Consider the following 18400-nt stretch of genomic DNA (forward strand, 5'->3'; position numbering starts at 1 on the left):
TGAGAGCCACTATCTTAGATGAACATACTATAAGGTGGGTATGCAACTTGTTGGAAAAGCGTACTCAGAGTAGATATCAGTGGTTCACAATCAAGTTGGAAGGGCATATCGAGTAGGGTCCTGCTGGGATCTGGGTCCAGTTCTAGATAATATCTTCATACATGATTTGGATAATGGACTAGAGAGTACTCTTGTAAAGGTTTGTAGATGATACCAAGGTGAGACAGTTTGCAAGTGCTTTGAAGGACAGGATTAGAAATCAAAATGACTTTGACAAACTGGAGAAATGGTCTGAAATAAATAGGATGAAATTCAGTAAGAACAAATGCAAAGTACTGTACTTAGGAAGGAATAATCATGAAGTGACTGCTTAGAAAAGAGTACTTCAGAGAAGGATCTGGGGGTTGTAGTGGATCACAAGCTAACTATGAGTCAACAATGTAATAGTGTTGCAAAGAAAGCAAGTATCTTTCATTTAGCAGGAGTATTGTAAGCAAGACACGAGATGTAATTCTTCCATTCTACTCAGCACTGATAAGGCCTCAAATGGAGTATCGTGCCCTGTTCTGGGCACCACATTTTGGAAAAGATCTGGACTTTCTCCAATTTGTCCACAGGAGAGCAACAAACATGATTAAAGGTCTAGAAAACATGACGTAAGAGGGAAGTTTAAAAATAATTGGGTTTATTTAGTCTGGAGAAGAGAAGACTGGAAGGGAGGGGGGCATAAATCTTCAAGTTGTAAAAGATTGTCAGTCTCCTTTTTATAAATTGTTCTCCTTATCCACTGAGGACAGGACAAGAAGGGGCTTAAATTGCAGCTAGGGCGGTTTAGGTTGGACATCCAGGAAAAACTTGCTAACTGTCAGGGTAGTTAAGCAATGAAATAAATTGCCTAGGGAGGTTGTGGAATATCCATCATTGGGGATTTTTAAGAGCAGGTTTGACAAACACCTGTCAGGACGGTCTAGATAATACTTAGTCCTGCCTCAATGTGGGGGACTGGGCTAGATGACCTATTGAGGTCCCTTCCAGGCCTACATTTCTGTGATTTCTATGATAAGCATGCCGGTATCTTTGATAGAATTCCCTGATAGGGTGGGGACACAGCAGAGATTTCACATGCGTAGCCATTGCTAGGTGTGGAGCCACTTATGCTACCTTTGCTGTAATTACATGGTTACGAGAATAGCATTCAAACCTATTCAGCTCTGATTTCATGCTCATTTCTCACGGTCATACAGTTACCATCTATCTGTTTTTGAGACTAGGGCTGAAACAATTCACAACCATTCTAATTTTTGTTCTTTTTCACATCACGCTTTGTGTTTCAAGAAAAAAATTGTATTTTGTGGCATCTTTCATGCACTAGGACTGGAGATACATCAGTGCTTCATGTAATTTCAGAGTTAAATGATGATAGGCAATTATAGCTGTTAAGTCTGCCAGTAACTTACGCCAGGTATGAATATTGTTTTTGAGCTTGGTATAGTTAGCCAGAACACAGCATTTATTTCTTACTGGTTTGGGGATCTTAACCTCCCTGGAGCAGCCAGTGTAGAAAGGGATGTTTCCTTGTGTTCGTCAGAGGAAATCATATCTAATCTGTCTGGAAACTTTCTGAAGTGCATAGGCAAAGGATTAAATATTTTCCATGTGAAAGATACTTTGACCATTTGAATTTGTTTGTTTTTCAGTTTATTAAAGCCCATAAAAATGCTTCAATATCTTACCTTTTTTTCTCTAAAGGTAAGCCACACTCTGGTTTGTTGCAGTCAGGAGTTATCAGCTGCTATGTCATGTATCTCACCTTCTCATCTCTGTCAAGCAAACCACCAGAAACTAGTAAGTTATCTTGAGCTTTATTTAAGTCCTTTAAGGCACGCTGCATCAAAAGTGAATTTGTTTAGGCCTTTAGATTATCATGCCAAACAAATCCTGCGTGGTCATGAGTTCAATGCAAGATGCTAGATTTGGCAGGAGAGACTGGTGAAGGATGGAGGCCAGTGCATGCAATACCAACCAGAAAGATGTAGATCCTTCTTTAGTTTCAGATTGGACACTTTTGTCTGCCCTTTTTTCGCTTCTATCCAGTAGATTTCTTCCCCCGGTTACTATTTTAGCTGCCATTACAATAAGATCTCTTGCTTTCCTCCTATAATTAGGGCCCTACCAAATTCCTGGTCCATTTTGGTCAATTCATAATCCTAGGATTAAAAAAAACGTAAATTACATGATTTCATCTATTTAAATCGGAAATTTCAGTGTTGTAATGATAGGGGTCCTGTCCCAAAAAGGAGTGGGGGCGTGGAAAGGGGATTGCAAGGTTATTGTTGCGGTACGGCTCTTTCAGAGCTGAGCAGCAGCAGTGCAGAAGTAAGTATGACATGGTATGGAATTGCCACCCTTACTTCTGCACTGCAGCTGGCGGGGCACTGCCTTCAGAGCTGGGAGCCTGGACACCCAACTACCATTCTGAAGGCATCACAGTAGTAAGGGTGGCAATACCACATCCCCCTAAAATAACCTTGCGATCCCCCTGCAACTTCATTTTGGGTCAGGATCCCCAGTTTGGGAAACACTGGTGTCACCTTTGAAATCTGTGTAGTATAGGGTAAAAGCACACACAAGACCAGATTTCATGGTGGGAGACCAGATTTCACAGTCAGTGACATGTTTTTCATGGCAGTGAATTTGGTAGGGCCCTGCCTATAATTGATGTGCTAGATTGGCTCCATGCTCCCAATTAACAAAGCAAACTACCTAGTTTTTTACCCCATTTTTCCTTTCATATGAAAAATTACTCTTATCTTTTTTGTTTCAAGAGCATTTGAGTAGTACTACAGTTGCTGTTCACAGAGAATAAAAAATTAAGATTAATACTCACCAGATATGGGTGTCCTTGTACTTCGAATTAGTATGTATGTGAAGAACACATTGTGCCTCATATTTCCAGAGCATCTCCAGATGCCAAAAAACCTTGCTATAGTTTTTCTAACATTAGGGTCGTTTTAAATATTTGGTTTGTCTCCATTTTTCTCTCAAGAAATTCCTTTTTGGAATCCATCCAGACTGGTGAATCTAGTGAACAGCGAGCCATTTTCCAAGCTCCAAAATAGATTTCTGTGATTCAGATGAATTGCACTAAAGCCTTTCCTTTAGCCTAGTGGTGGGCAACCTGTGCCCATCAGGGTAATCTGATTGCAGGCTGAGACACCATATGCTGCTGATGACCATCTGCAGGCACTGCCCCCCTGCAGTTCCCAGTAGCCGCTGTTCTCTGTTCCCGGCCAATGGGAGCTGCGGGAAGTGGCGGCCAGCACATCCCTGCGGCCTGCCGCTTCTGGTAGCTCCCATTGGCCAGGAACAGCAAACCGCAACCACTGGGAGCTGCCGGGGGAGAAGGTGGTGCCTGTGGATGATTAAAGTCAGCATAATGTCTCGCGGCCTGCAATCAGATTACCCCTATGAGCCCACATGTTTCCCACCACTGCTCTAACCTCTGCGATTTAGGCTAGTCTTGGTAAGAATTGCCTCCTTTTTACTAGAATAGCAGTAACTAGAAAAGGAACGGTGAGGAACGACTTAGTGATGTGTAGGCTTTCATCTGTCTGGGCTGTCCACCTGTCAGAAGGAAAGTTGGAGAATGACACACACTGGTAAATCTGAATGAGACACCCAATTTATAGGCAGGAAAACAATTGCATTTGCAAGAGCATGCACTGGGCAGGTAGGTATTAGAAATATCCCAGCCCTTGGCTCAAAGCAGATGTATTTGTCAAGCAAAAGTATCTGTACCCTGGGACACCAAGGACTATGCTGGCAGTTTGCCAGGAACCTGAGGGCAGTGGCTAACTTGCATACATTTTAAAATAAAATATGCCCATAACCAGTGAAGTTCCTTGTCCTCTGTACATCATTTTAGGAGTAGAGTTGCCTCAGGCCATGTTTTTAGACCTCACTGAGCCTATATTTGGCACTTGGGCTGCCCTTAAAACACCCCTGTCTTAAACAGACATTGTACAGGATAATGTGAGCCAAGCTTTACAAACAGTAACACATTTATAATGTAGGTGTAACTTTAAATTTCTTCAGATGTCACTTGGCCCTCAAAATAGGGGGGAGGTGAAGTGTTGGTGACTGGCCCAGCAGAGACGCTGGGATTTTAAGAACTACCCCAGGGCCTGACATGTCTCCACTCTGAGCCAGCTAAGTGCTGAAGTTTACTGTAGTTCTGCCCTTCAAGAAACAACACATCTGGGGCAAGTCTAATTTCAGCCTCCCAGCCTAAATAATCTTTCTAAAAAAACAATGTTCTTGATGTTTCGGGAAACAAATTATGTTCTTTAATCTGAAGTCAAACGAACTTGTTAATTAAGTTTGGTTTGTTTTGTTTTTAAAGTCCTGGATGAGAACCATAAGAACATTACAATCTGCGTACCTGACTTTAGTCAGGGCTTGCACAGAGATGAGAACCTGGTTACTGGATTGGGCACTGCCCTTCTGTTTTGTTGCATTTTATATTCTTGGTAAGTCTTTGCAGGTTTGATTTTTTTTTTTAAGTTACCCTACTGTAAATTAAATGTGGGGATCAAACAGATTAAGATTTTATAATGTGTGCAATGCAAATACAAAACAATTGCTAGAGGCAGCATTACATGAAAGGAGGGAAATTAATCTGATTAATCATACTTTTCCACAGTGGCTGGATGATTCTTCTCTAAAATGATCCGTGATGAAATAGGCAACTCTGAATCCTAATGATGACTTAGCATTTTATGAAAAGGATCCACATCTACTGGTGGAAGAAATTTCAAACGTGAACCAGTGAAGCATTGCCTTTCTGAGTCTGCAGACATAGCTGGTTTAATGTGTCTGACTGCATATGCAGGAAGACAACACTGCCTTTGTTCATGTTTGAAAACTTTCTTAATCATCAAGACAAGAATCATCACTTTTCCACAAAGTCTTATTCTATAGAAAGTACCACCAAGTAGTAGCTTCTCTGATAGTAATTTGGACATGGTTTGTGGTTTTTAACCTTGTGGCAAACTGCCGGGGTAGTGTAGTGTTGCTCTCCATCCGTAGCCACCCATGTAAAGGACCCCAATCTAAATGCAATGTGCATAATGAATTGAGTGATGTCTTTCATATGTATGTGATCAAGCACTGCTAGTGTCTGAGAATCTGAATATGAAATTGATTAGAAGCCCTCCTGAAACTGATTAGTCTATTTGGTTGTCCATGAGAGAAATGCAAAAAAAGCAAACCATGAAAAGTACAGTAGAGTTAAGAACACCTTGAAAATGGAGGTTGTTCATAACTCTGAACAAAACGTTTTTTTTTCAAAAACGAACTGAACATTGACTTAATACAGCTTTGAAACTTTACTATGCAGAAGAAAAATGCTGATTTCCCTTTTTTAAAAAAGTAGTTTACATTTAACACAGTACTGTACTGTATTTGCTCTTTTTTTCTCTGCTGCTGCCAGTTTGTGTACTTCTGGTTCAAAATGAGGGGTGTGGTTGACTGGTCAGTTCGTAACTCTGAGGTTCTACTGTAACGTAGATATTTTTATTTTTTAATATTGATGTTCACTACTAGAAAGGGTGGTGTTAGTAATCTAGTGAAAGACTTTGTGTTTAGAAACTTTTACCAGCAGTCTTTTAAAAGAAATTCTAATAGCTTTATGATTTATGCTTAAAATTTAGCTCAGCTGAAGAATAAATATGTTGATGTGGAAAGTAAATACAAGTGAACAGCTGCTCTGGTACAGCAATAACATGCCCATTAAAAAAATGATTTGAAATACACGTATTAAAAAGCAGAAATCTCTTACAAAACCTTTTAAATCTGTTTGTAGAGGGAGGTGTGACAGATTGTCTTAGACTCTGACTTTTAAGGTCAGAAGCAGGGCTGCCGTTAGGACGTGCGGGGCCCAATTCGAAAGAGCCGCCGCTGAAAACGGTGGCAATTCGGCGGCAGCTCAAATGGTTGCTGCTGTTTCTGGCGTCACTTCGGTGGAGGGTGCGGGGCCCCTCTTCCAGATGCTGTGAGGCCCTCTTAGGCGCAGGGCCCAATTCCTGGGAATTGTGGGAATCACCCTAAAGTTGGCCCTGGTCAGAAGGGACCATTATGATCGTCTAGTCTGACCTCCTGCACAACGCAGGCCACAGAATCTCACCCACCCATTCCTGTATCAACCTCCTAACCTATGTCTGAGCTATTGAAGTGCTCAAATCACAGTTTAAAGGCTTCAGGGTGCAGAGAATCCTCCAGCAAGTGACCCGTGCCCCACGCTGCAGAGGAAGGTGAAAACCCCCCAGGGCCTCTGCCAATCTGCCCTGGAGGAAAATTCCTTCCCGACACCAAATATGGCGATCAGCTAAACCCTGAGCATGTGGGCAAGACTCATCAGTGAGAAACCCGGAAAGAATTCTGTATAGTAACTCAGATCCTGCCCCATCTAACATCCCATCACAGGCCATTGGGCATATTTACCGCTAATAGTCAAAGACCAATTAATTGCCAAAATTAGGCTATCCCATCATACTATCCCCTCCATAAACTTTTCACGCTTAGTCTTGAAGCCAGATATGTCTTTTGCCCCCACTACTCCCCTTGGAAGGCTGTTCCAGAACTTCACTCCTCTGATGGTTAGAAACCTTTGTCTAATTTCACGTCTAAACTTCCTGATGGGCCAGTTTATATCCATTTGTTCTTGTGTCCACATTGGTACTGAGCTTAAATAATTCCTCTCCCTCCCTGATATTTATTCCTCTGATATATTTATAGAGAGCAATCATATCTCCCCATAGCCTTCTTTTGATTAGGCTAAACAAGCCCAGCTCTTTGAGTCTCCTTTCATAAGACAAGTTTTCCATTCCTCGGATCATCCTACTAGCCCTTCTCTGTACCTGTTCCAGTTTGAATTCATCCTTCTTAAACACAGCAGACCAGAACTGCACACAGTATTCCAGATGAGGTCTCACCAGTGCCTTGTATAACGGTACTAACATCTCCTTATCTCTACTGGAAATACCTCACCTGATGCATCCCAAGACCACATTAGCTTTTTTCACGGCCATATCACGTTGGCAGCTCATAGTCATCCTGTGATCAACCAATACTCTGAGGTCCTTCTCCTCCTCTGTTACTTCCAACTGATGCATCCACAGCTTATAACAAAAATTCTTGTTGTTAATCCCTAAATGCATGACCTTGCACTTTTCACTATTAAATTACTTCCTATTACTATTACTCCAGTTTACAAGGTCATCCAGATCTTCCTGTATGATATCCCGGTCCTTCTCTGTGTTAGCAATACCTCCCAGCTTTGTGTCATCCACAAACTTTATTAGCACATTTCCACTTTTTGTGCCAAGGTCAGTAATAAAAAGATTGGTCCCAAAACCTATCCCTGAGGAACACCACTAGTAACCTCCCTCTAGCCTGACAGTTCACCTTTCAATATAACCCGTTGTAGTCTCCCCTTTAACCAGTTCCTTGTCCACCTTTCAGTTTTCATATTGATCCCCCATCTTTTCCAACTTAGCTAAATTTAGTCTTATGCTCTAAAACAACCTCCTTGGGGGTGGCATTGAGACTGCCTTTTAAGAAGGTAGGGTATCCAGTCCTAATATCTGGAGAAACCAGGCTACTTTGGTATTTCCTATTGGACCTGAATCTGGGCACATCAGTCTGTGCATTTGTGGTATCTGGGTTATATTATTGCAACTCATATATCTGGGAATGAACCAGGAAAAAACTCCCAATTGTTTAGCAACACAAGTTGCCATGTAACTGTAACTACAATTCACTGATCTTCGCGTTGGCTCTGCACTGAATAAGAGTCCAGTTCAAAATCTCCATCCTCCAAGAATTTGGCCTTTGCTGCCAATGCCACCCCAAAATAGCTGTCTTAGAGGGTAGTGCAACCAGTCCTCCCATCTGGAGAAACCGCATAACCCTGGTAACTCCTAGACACAGATCTTGCCATGAATCCATATATTCATGATGATCCAGGTTTGATTATTGCAATGACCACCTATTACATCTACTTTTGAATCTTTCAATCAATAGGAAAGATTTGTCAGTGTAGAAGACAGACTTTTTTTAGAAGAGTTAAAACTAGACTATGGAGCAAGACCACAAATACCACCATGTTCAGAACTAAATGAGAAACTCATTTCTTTGTGGCTTCATCCTCAGTACGAGATCTACACTCCTCTAAATGGTGGGAAGGAAACAAGGTGTAGAGTATGTTGTTCTGTTGCTAAATGTTTCAGAATGACTCGTTTACTACAGTTCTGGGGTCCATATAGGTACCTAGATAGAGATCTGTGTTCATATTTCAGTGTGGGTCATGGAGAGTTTGTGTAACATAGCCATCCTTCCTCTAGAGCAGGGGTCGGCAACCGGTGGCTCGCGGCTCGCCGTGGCCAGAACATCCCTCGGCTCGTGCCGCTTCCTGCCTCTCGCATTGGCCTGGGACCACGAACCGCGGCCAGTGGGAGCCGCGATCGGACGAACTTGCCGACGCGGCAGATAAACAAACCGGGCTGGCCCGCCAGGGTGCTTACCCTGGCGAGCCGCGAGCCACCGGTTGCCGACCCCTGCTCTAGAGGAATGGGGTGGAAACTGGTAAGGATTCCCCCAACAAACAGACTTTACAGGAAATGGAATAGACTCATAGACTTTAAGGTCAGAAGGGACCATTATGATCATCTAGTCTGACCTCCTGCACAATGCAGGCCACAGAATCTCACTCATCCACTCTTGTAACAAACCCCTAACCTATGTCTGAGTTATTGAAGTCCTCAAATTGTGGTTTGAAGATCTCAAGCTGCAGAGAATCCTCCAACAAGTAACCCGTGCCCCATGCTGAAGAGGAAGATGGTATAAATAGTCTTTCCTAGCTTATAAATACTGATTGTCTGTCTGCTAATTATGAGTTTGTCTCATTTGCAAGGCTGTGACTGTGGTCTTTATTTACAGGATCAGTCAAAGCATTTGCTGTAAAACTAGTCTGGAATGGCAAAACACCCGTCATGCATAGCAGGGAGAAACTTGTTCTGAAATGCACATCAGTGTGTTTAGCTTTTCTGGCTGGTGGCATTGACATTAATAGAAGCCGTCTAGTTTATTTTTAAGTTCAGGCTTACGGAATGAGTCTGGTGATGGTGATCTGTCCTGTAGGTTTCTACTTGCACAGAATAAACCTTTCACAGACTTAGCACTTGACCCTACATTCTGTGGTATCACTTACTTCAGTTGGTGCAGGACTGGACCCTTAAGGTATGTCTACACTGCAGCTGGGAGCGAGACTCCCAGCCTGGGTTACACAGACTTGTGCTAGGTTCATTTGACTTAGTACGCTAAACTCAGCAGCGTGGCTGTGGCTCTGGCGGGCATTTGACCTAGCCATGCAAGCTCAGGCCCAGGGGCTTGAAAGCATGAGCCACAGCATCCACAGTGCCATTGCTAGCACACTACTTGGGCTGGGAGGCTTACTCCCTTGTAGCAGTGTAGATGTTCCCCATGAGACTTTTCAGCATCGCAGGAAACATATACTTACACTGCATGTTATGGTGCTATCTTCTCTTTGATTCTAGTTTGACCTCAACAACTCGTGCAAGCTCTGAAGCACTGAGAGGAATATATGCAACGCCTGAAACTGAAGTGAGTTAACTATTCCCTGAACTGTAACAGATTGTTTCTTCACATCATACCATCTCAGTGCAGATTTTCAAGCTGTACGTCTTCCGATTGTATGTATTGTTGCAAATTCTACATGACCTGGAACTGAGAAGGATGGTATAAAAGGGTCAGCTGCCTCTTGAGCAATCCCTTGTGGCCACAAGTGGCTCTGCAGGACTCTGCATCCGTTTTCCCTCTTCAGGCCCCCTGAAGAACTCCATGCGACACTTCTGTAGTTCAGCAGTGCCCTTCTTTGGGGCTGGATTTATTACAACAATACAATCATTCCCAAAACAAAGTTCTCAAATCCCCATAAAGTTTGTGCTCCCAGTCTTCCTGCTGGGGCTTCTCCCAAGGTCTTCCCTGCATGGAGCCAGCTCCCTCCTTGATAATTTAGGGTTCTCTGCTGGAGCCTGCTCACTCCCAGCCACCATTCCCTGCCTTAACAGGCCTTTGCTGATGTCTCCCTCCAGCTTCATGCTGGTGTCTTCTCCCCAAGCACTCCCCACTTCTACAGCTTCCTGCTGCTTTTTGTAGGGTAATCCCTGATCCCTGCTCAGGTGTGCCTTCTGAATAACTAGGGTTTGCTGGCTCCAGGCCTTCCGGGGCAAGCCACTCTGTTACAGATAGGTAAGTAAAAAGCCTATTCACAGTCCACGTGTTCTTCCTGTCAGGAAAGGTGGGATTTCCTGACTCTTTACTGCCTGGGCTGGCTCCTCAGCAGCTCCAGCTGGTCCCTCAGAGGACTTGGCTAATGTGTCCTAAATGGTATGCTGCTGTCCTTGCAGTTTTTTCCCTAGCATTCTGCAGACATCCTGTGATGATACAGCTTGCATTAAACTGGAATTTAACTGTTCCCCAGAAGCTCACTTCCTCTCAGTTAGAGGCAGAAAAGTCAATATTTATTAGGAATATAGGCAAAGATGAGATCACTATATTTTAATTGCAGAACAGGGCAGTTTTGAAAAGTCAAAGGTAGTAAAACATGAGCAAAAGTATTAGTGCTCCACAACAGGGTTCCTTAAGCTCTACCCACCCAAAACCACTAACACTTTGTTTTGTTCCCCCTCTACCCCCCTTTCTGTGGCTTTCTTCTTGGCATTTTTACAGTGAAAAAGATAATTAATGTACTGTCACCATTGAAGTGTCGTGCTATATGTGGTAGAAGTAAGCCATTCTATTGCATACATGCATTTGTTAACTTCACAAATGTCTAACATGTTGTCAGCTCCCAGTATGGAACACTGAATTCCCACTCCATTCTAGTCCCCTTGTTTTAGTTGCTGTAGCTTCCATCTGAGGTAGAAATATCCCTGTTTGGTCTTACCCCAAAGGTGAATTCTGTGGGAAAACTTGAGCAAAATAACTCAACCCACTTAACTCTGAGCATTAAAAAAATCAGCTTTTTTCAATATGTTCACTCAGAATTTGTACACTCTATCTAAATGGGTCAAGCTAAATACTTCAAATTTAGCGTTTTTTGTAGATCAAGACTCAGAAACTTAGAGCTGATCCTATGTATTGTAAAAGCTTTCTGGGTGTCATGAAACTTGGTACAGAACCTAAGCATTCATACTGTCACCTTTAAAAAGTGGTGTTTCTAGACTTCCTTGATTGCAAAGATAAGTATTTAAAAATGCTACAGTAATTAACTTTGTTATATACCCAAACATGCAGGTAGTACTCATATAAATCTTTGAAAAATAGTAACTATTGCTTATGGCTCAATATTAAATATTATTAACACTCCATTTTGCAAAATCACTATACTTCAAGCATGTGTGCCTGGTACTCCAGGCACACGTACACACAACCTTAATGCTGACCCTCTGTACTGGATTCCATGCACATTTTTTGCCTCCTTACCAATCAATTGTGCATACTTTGATCCAGAATAGTGCTTGGGCTGCTTCAGACCCCAGTCTTGTCTTGCCAGTGTGAGAGTTGAAGCAGTTCAAGCTTTATTGTAGTATGTTAGAATGCAAATTGCTGAATGGAAAGCGGAAGGCACCTGCTGGTACGCCAGTCTTAGCCTGGTAACCCTGGTCCATTTGTCTGAGAAAGTTGAACTGCTTCACTAGAGCACTCAACAGTAGAGTTATTGCTAAATCATTTGGTTTTAAAGGGTTATATGGGGACTGTTGCATGTGACTATAAAGCAATGACCAATTAATTGCATTCTGATTGTCTTCCCTGTGATAAAGGGCCTTTGTCTTTTGACAAGAAATGTAAACATCATTCTGCAGCTGCATCTATTTATACAGAAAGTCTTTCTGTACCTAAACTAGAGATAATTAATTGCTCTGAATGGCTATTTGTATGCATGCCAACAGTGCTAATTACATAATGTGCAAGGCCTGAATTTCTGACACATGTATCCAAAAAAAGTGGCTGGTTTTTTTTTTAAAGGAACTTGGCATTAACTTCAAGATCTTGATGTAGCCAAATAATAATGGAAGCGAAAGGCAATAGTTCTTGTCCAAATTTAACTTAAAAAAGTAAAGAACCCTGTTAAACCAAACTATAGGAAGAGCCTTTATTCTCCGAATAAACTTAGTCAGCCAATTTCTTAAGCAGGAACTTTGCTAGTTTTTTTTGTCATCTTTTGCATCCAGAGAGTATTTAATAATACACAGCTAGTGTGAAAATCCTTATCTATTAAACTGAAGTATAAAGATCACAAATCTTAAAGTACAACATAATTTCTTGGTATGTATACTTCAAAACCAAACACCCTCTCCTCCAAATGAAACTGAAAGATATTAGAGAATAACAGATGTTGGAGATGTAATATAGAAAATGCAGAGTTAATACATGTACTGTGGAATTGTGCAGAAGAAGGAAAAATACTGGGAAAACACACAATAAAAGTGCAATGTTGTATATTAGAAGGCAGTGGAAATAGGAAAACACGCTGGCAATACCCAAATGCATTTCAGAAGTGTCAGTGTGAAGAATTAGCTTCTAGACTGAGAAATGAGACTTGTCTACCAAAAAACAAAACAAAAAACAAAAAAACCTTGCTTACATAAAATAGTATGAAGATAAAAGTAACTTTGTTTACTATTGCTGACTTCAACCTCGCAAATGTCCATTTAAGTTTGATGCTTAAATTTGTATAATCAGTCTTGCTGAATGTAGTCAGAATCTCTAATATTCCTGTGAAAGCGGCAAAGAGTCTTGTGGCGCCTTATAGACTAACAGACATTTTGGAGTATGAGCTTTCGTGGGTGAATACCCACTTCCTTGGATGCATGTCATCCGACGAAGTGGGTATTCACCCACGAAAGCTCATGCTCCAAAATGTCTGTTAGTCTATAAGGTGCCACAAGACTATTTGCTGATTTCACAGATCCAGACTAACACGGCTACCCCTCTGATATCTAATATTCCTTGCATCCTCATTTCTATAAAGAAATGTTACTTTAAAAAACACCTGTGACTTAGGTCTGAAGAAGGAACTATGGTACACAGCATTACTCCACTGTAGCTACACTACCCTCTTGTAATTTGAATATTGGTCTTAGATTATGTAAAATGGATATGTGCAATATATTTCTCCATAAATGGTTAATTAACACCAGGACTTGCAGTGTAGCTGCCCAACTTCCAAAAGTTCTATTGCTGTAAATTGCTTGGTTATTCCTGATTGAGGCTTTGGCTGTGTTGTCTGTTGCAAATATACAAAGCCGTGTTTTTATAAATTAGTATTTCTAATGTAGGCACAATAGGCTGACTTAATCTGCTGTTCTATTTCTCTGTTGTTGCATGAAACCTCTTTGTTAACTTTATGTCTGCCTTGTAGGTAGCTCGTTGCTGCTTTTGCTGTGCACCCGATGGAGATGGTAACTATGCATTTCTTATACATTTTGCTTAGCATTGCTTGTGCCATTTAGCCCAAACCACAGGAGTATAACTAAGACAAGGCCCAGTATATACAGAGGTGCATGTGTCCTAAATTCTGTGGAAATTGAAACTTCTTCAGCAGCATGAAATACATTGAAAAATATTCAAAAACTAAGACTACTCTGGAATACTTAATTTTATATATTTTAAAATCTGTACAATTTTCTGTTATTTCAAAATAGATAAATACTTTCCCATTCCATCCTTATGTGGTTAATCTCTCTTCTTGCATTATATGAAATTAAAAAAGGTGTGAAAGGGGAGTAGCTGCTCTTAACATACTTGGGTGTGCCCTGCTGTCACTGCCAGATTTGTGTGCTCAGCATTCTTTGCTCTTCTGTATTGAGCCTTTGCTCCCTGCCTGGGTGTAGGAACAACAACAAATGGAGTACCAATTGTTGCCCCCTCTGTCAGAAGACCCAGTGGTGTTGGGACTCTCACTTTGGTTTCAGCAAGGGAGTACTCCATGAACTGAGACCAATATAAAGTGAGGAAGCTCAGGATCCTGTGATTAAGTTAAACACCTGAATTCATGACAGCACTTAAACATATGCTTAAATTCCATTCACTTCAATGCGACTTAAGGATGTGCCTGAAGTCAAGAGCATGCTTAAGTTATCTGCTGGATAAGGATATTGAACTGAACTGGGCCTAAAATTGTTCATTTTAATTAGATCTCTAGGATGTGAACTCTACCACTGTTTCCATTTTAGTGTGAAATAACTTCTTGTTCCCTGTTTCGTACAGCTGACACCGAAGAGCATGTTGAAGAAAGCGGCGGTCAGACTGTAATTTATGATGAAAAGAGAGGCACGGTATACAGCTATGCCTACTTCCACTTCGTTTTCTTCTTGGCTTCTCTCTATGTGATGATGACAGTAACTCACTGGTTCCAGTAAGTAAACTTCAAGGTGGAAAAAAATCTTAACATTCATGTAGTGTTACCGGACGGCTCTCAGTGTGGGAGTACACTTGAAATACCCAAAACTGGAGCAGTTGCATCTTGCCTCCTGGTTGAGAGAGGGAGAGAATATGCAGGTCTGTCCTGGCTGTTACCTGAACAGGCTCCCAGTTTACAAAGAGCTGTTCACCTGTTCCCAGGTTCAAAATTAGGTTGCTTGAGGTCAGTAATTGTCTCAAAATGAGTAGAGGGGAAACAAATCTAAAATAGGAACGATGAGTGTAATGGCTTACTGCATTTCTTGTCACCTTTTCCCTTCATCTCTTTAACAGTTATGAAGGTGCTGAGATTGAAAAGTTCTTCAGTGGAACCTGGTCCACCTTCTGGATTAAGATGGTGTCATGTTGGGTGTGTGTCCTACTTTACCTATGGACTCTTGTAGCACCTCTCTGCTGTCCAACCCGAGAATTCTCAGTGTGAGAATTCACAAGCGCTATTCTGTTACAAATACATCAGTCACTTTGTGATGGAGAAGTAAGTCTATCATCACGTGTCTTAACATGCTGGTTAGTTACCTCTTGTCAGAGGAAACCATAGATCTGAAGACTTCCTCTTTTTTTTAACCTTTTTTTAACTATCTGAACAAAAATGGAGCTCCAAGGGACAAATCTATTCAAAGACAGTGCTGCAACACTGATGCAGAAGGGTGGGGAAAATATGGGTAATGTTACATAAACTGGAATAAATAAAGTTGTAGAATAACTGACAATCTGATTTTATTGGCAATAAGAGCAAAACCAAACATAGTGCAAAGTGTATCTTTTCCTCCTGTGGAATATCAGATACCTTGTAACAAAAAGAAATGTATTTGTTTTTATACTTTTCATTACTGATGCCATTTACAGTGATGATGATGATTCAAATTCAAACTATCCTTTTATACCGCACACAAGTCTTGATACCTGTCTCCAGATAACTTTCTCCACAAATGCACCTAAAGTACTACTTGAGTAGTAGAAAACGAGTAAGCGTTTGACTGGAGTGGGAGCTGGGCAATGTATCTGCTCAAAGGTTTCTACATATATTAAATTACTCAATATATTAAGTTATTACAAATATGGAATGATAGAGAAATGTACCAATGGCAATAGAAATATTTATTATGTAAACTGAAAGGCACCTTTTAAGTACAATTGATCATATATGAAGTGCTAGGACACATATACCTGAAATATTCAGAGATGCTAAATATTGTAAAAGGAAATGCTGTTAATATATAATCTGTCTTTTAAATTCAAATTTCTACAGCTGCTAAACAGTTGTGTAATTCAGAACAGATCCAATTATCAGCGAAATGTGAATGCTGCATGTGTAGTTTAAACTATCCTAATGGAAATCCTGAGGGATTTGTTTTGCAAGTGGTAACTGAGTGCAAACTGCCCAGTCCGTACAGGGATATTATGCAGGGTACATTCTTTATTAAAGAAAAATCACAATGTGTGCCACACCAACAAAGGAGATTCTTAACAAATACAGGGAAACATTGCTCAGTGTCTTTAACCTTAAAAGTGAGTGCTGAGCATTATTTTTGTCCTCAACATTTTTACCCACATTTAGAGGTTTCCCTCAGACTTCAACCTCAAATTTTCCCTTCTAATATCCTAATACTTTAAAGCTGGGATATGGCCAGGAAAGGAACTATGTACAATGGCATCACTTTATTCAATGTGTCAGCTTCTTGGGTATTTAGAGTTGTGCACTTTCGGGGGGGAAAATATTTTTCTACTTCTTTACTCCAGCTAGCTATAATAGCACAGCAGTGCTTTGAGTGTGAGAGCGAAATTCTGTTCTGGTGACACATCAACAACAGATTGGCCAGTTAACGTCCATGTGGAAAATCTTCCCAGCAAGTTAAATTATTTTTTTAATATGAATGGAATAAACATGGTCAGGAGACTACTGAGCCAATAAACATGAACCCTTCATTGCCATGATTAGTAAGTTTTCCTGGTTAGAACTACTCTTTAAATATATCAGTTATTTGGTAGGTAAATAAAAAGAAAACTAATATGAATCCTTCTGAATTTCAGTAGATTTGAAACTAACCAGTTTGTCAAATTAAAATAAAACAAAGAAAAAGAGAAAACTATCCACTTTGATATGCTGTCTGTTGAACTACAAAAAGTTAAGTATCAGAGGGGTAGCCGTGTTAGTCTGGATCTGTAAAAGCAGCAAAGAGTCTTGTGGCACCTTATAGACTAAGGTGCCACAAGATGCATCCGACGAAGTGGGTGTTCACTCACGAAAGCTCATGCTCCAAAACGTCTGTTAGTCTATAAGGTGCCACAAGACTCTTTGCTGCTACAAAAAGTTAGTGAGCTTTACATCTCTGCTGGCCAGAAGAAGGGAATGGGTGAGAGGGGATGGATCACTTGATGATTACCTGTTCTGTTCATTCCCTCTGAAGCACCTGGCATTGGCCACTGTTGGAAGACAGGATACTGGGCGAGATGGACCTTTGGTCTGACCCGGTATGGCGTTCCTATGTTCATCATCCTTTTTCTTGGACCCTTTCTTTAAGCTACAAGAATTCAATTCCTAATGTGTTAAAAGAAAAAAACCCACACGATCCTGATGCAAATAGATGGTCTATTAACACATTATCATGCCTTCATTGTTCTGTATTGCAGTAATTATGGTAGTTCTATTACTTCCATATTACTTGGCACCTACTATGATAGATTTGTTCTGTTAATGCTATCTCTAGTACTTATCACTGGCATCTGTGCACTGCGGGGTGAGATTGAGAATTCTGGTTCCTGGCTTTAGCAGGGGTTAGATGCAGATTTTTATACCCAGAGTATAGGTACCCTCTTTCATCAGCTTATTGTTTGACTTTCCTGTTCTCCCAGGTCGTTTCCCTAAACAACCCTTACAAAAACAAAACATACCATCCAGTGCTAGCTTCCAATATTGCATTTTAATAGCTCAGTAAAACAGTTTGCTTAATGCTAAGAACCATCATTGAAATAAAGAGCAGAAATAAACCTTTCCCCTATGCTACTGGGGGAAGGGAATGGGCGCTCCTGAGCCCCTTAAAGACCTCTCAGGTAAAAGGTTTCTGGGCTTTCTCCTTGGAGCCAGAGGGGCAGGAAGTGACTGTCTCATTCTGGGGTCTGAGTTGAACTGATATGGCTCTGCAAGGGTTGAATTACTCCCAAACCCTGCACATCCTCCTTCCTCAAGCAAACTCTGCAGAGTTTGCAAAATCCTATAAACTTATGCTACTAACCCCACTGTTCCCAGGGGCTTAGATATCCATCAGAATCCCCTCTATGCTGAAAACTGAGGTGTGGGTTTCTTTGGTATGGCCGTGAATCTTTCCCCATTCTCTCTCACCCACACCCCAACACCACTTCAGCTTAAATAAGTTTTGCTGTTACATTACGAAGGTGAACAAATAGTTTTCTGGGTTTTGATTGATTATGCTTCCATTATGAAGGCTGTGATCCTGCATGGAGACCTCTCACCTGTTTAGAGTCCCATTGAAATCTGAAATAAAGCAAGAGAAAGGACCATGAGATAACTAGGGGTCATCTTGCCAAATTGTAATGTTTACTGTAAGAAGAACAGGAAAAGCTACAGCATCAGGCGAATTGTATAGAACATTCAGATTCATTGTAATTTTTCTTTAAAAAAGAGATTTTTTCAAATGAGAAGAAATTATTGCTAGTGTTTAGCTAGTCAAGAGAGCTGATGAGCAAACTTGGATTTTCGGTTTCTGATTTGTATAATTATAGGTTTTTCAAACTTTTTTGAGTTGGTTTTAGGACTCTGAACCACAATCGAGGTACAATCCAGAAAATCTGAATGACATTCCCTAATCTTCAAATA

At 41.0% G+C, this 18400-nt stretch overlaps 1 protein-coding gene across 1 annotated transcript in view; it reads left to right on the forward strand.

Annotated features, from left to right (window-relative positions):
* SERINC5 (serine incorporator 5) overlaps window positions 1-16731 on the forward strand; it is a 58887-nt gene extending 42156 nt beyond the window's left edge. The window contains exons 7-12 of the mRNA XM_045020161.1: window positions 1750-1845; window positions 4403-4529; window positions 9615-9681; window positions 13505-13544; window positions 14353-14500; window positions 14839-16731. Coding sequence (XP_044876096.1) covers window positions 1750-1845; window positions 4403-4529; window positions 9615-9681; window positions 13505-13544; window positions 14353-14500; window positions 14839-14986 — 626 coding nt within the window. The 3' untranslated portion in view covers window positions 14987-16731. The remainder of the gene's footprint in view (window positions 1-1749; window positions 1846-4402; window positions 4530-9614; window positions 9682-13504; window positions 13545-14352; window positions 14501-14838) is intronic.
* The last annotated feature ends 1669 nt before the right edge of the window (window positions 16732-18400 follow it).

The sequence above is a fragment of the Mauremys mutica genome, chromosome 6 (assembly GCF_020497125.1).
Source record: "Mauremys mutica isolate MM-2020 ecotype Southern chromosome 6, ASM2049712v1, whole genome shotgun sequence".
NCBI lineage: Eukaryota > Metazoa > Chordata > Testudines > Geoemydidae > Mauremys > Mauremys mutica.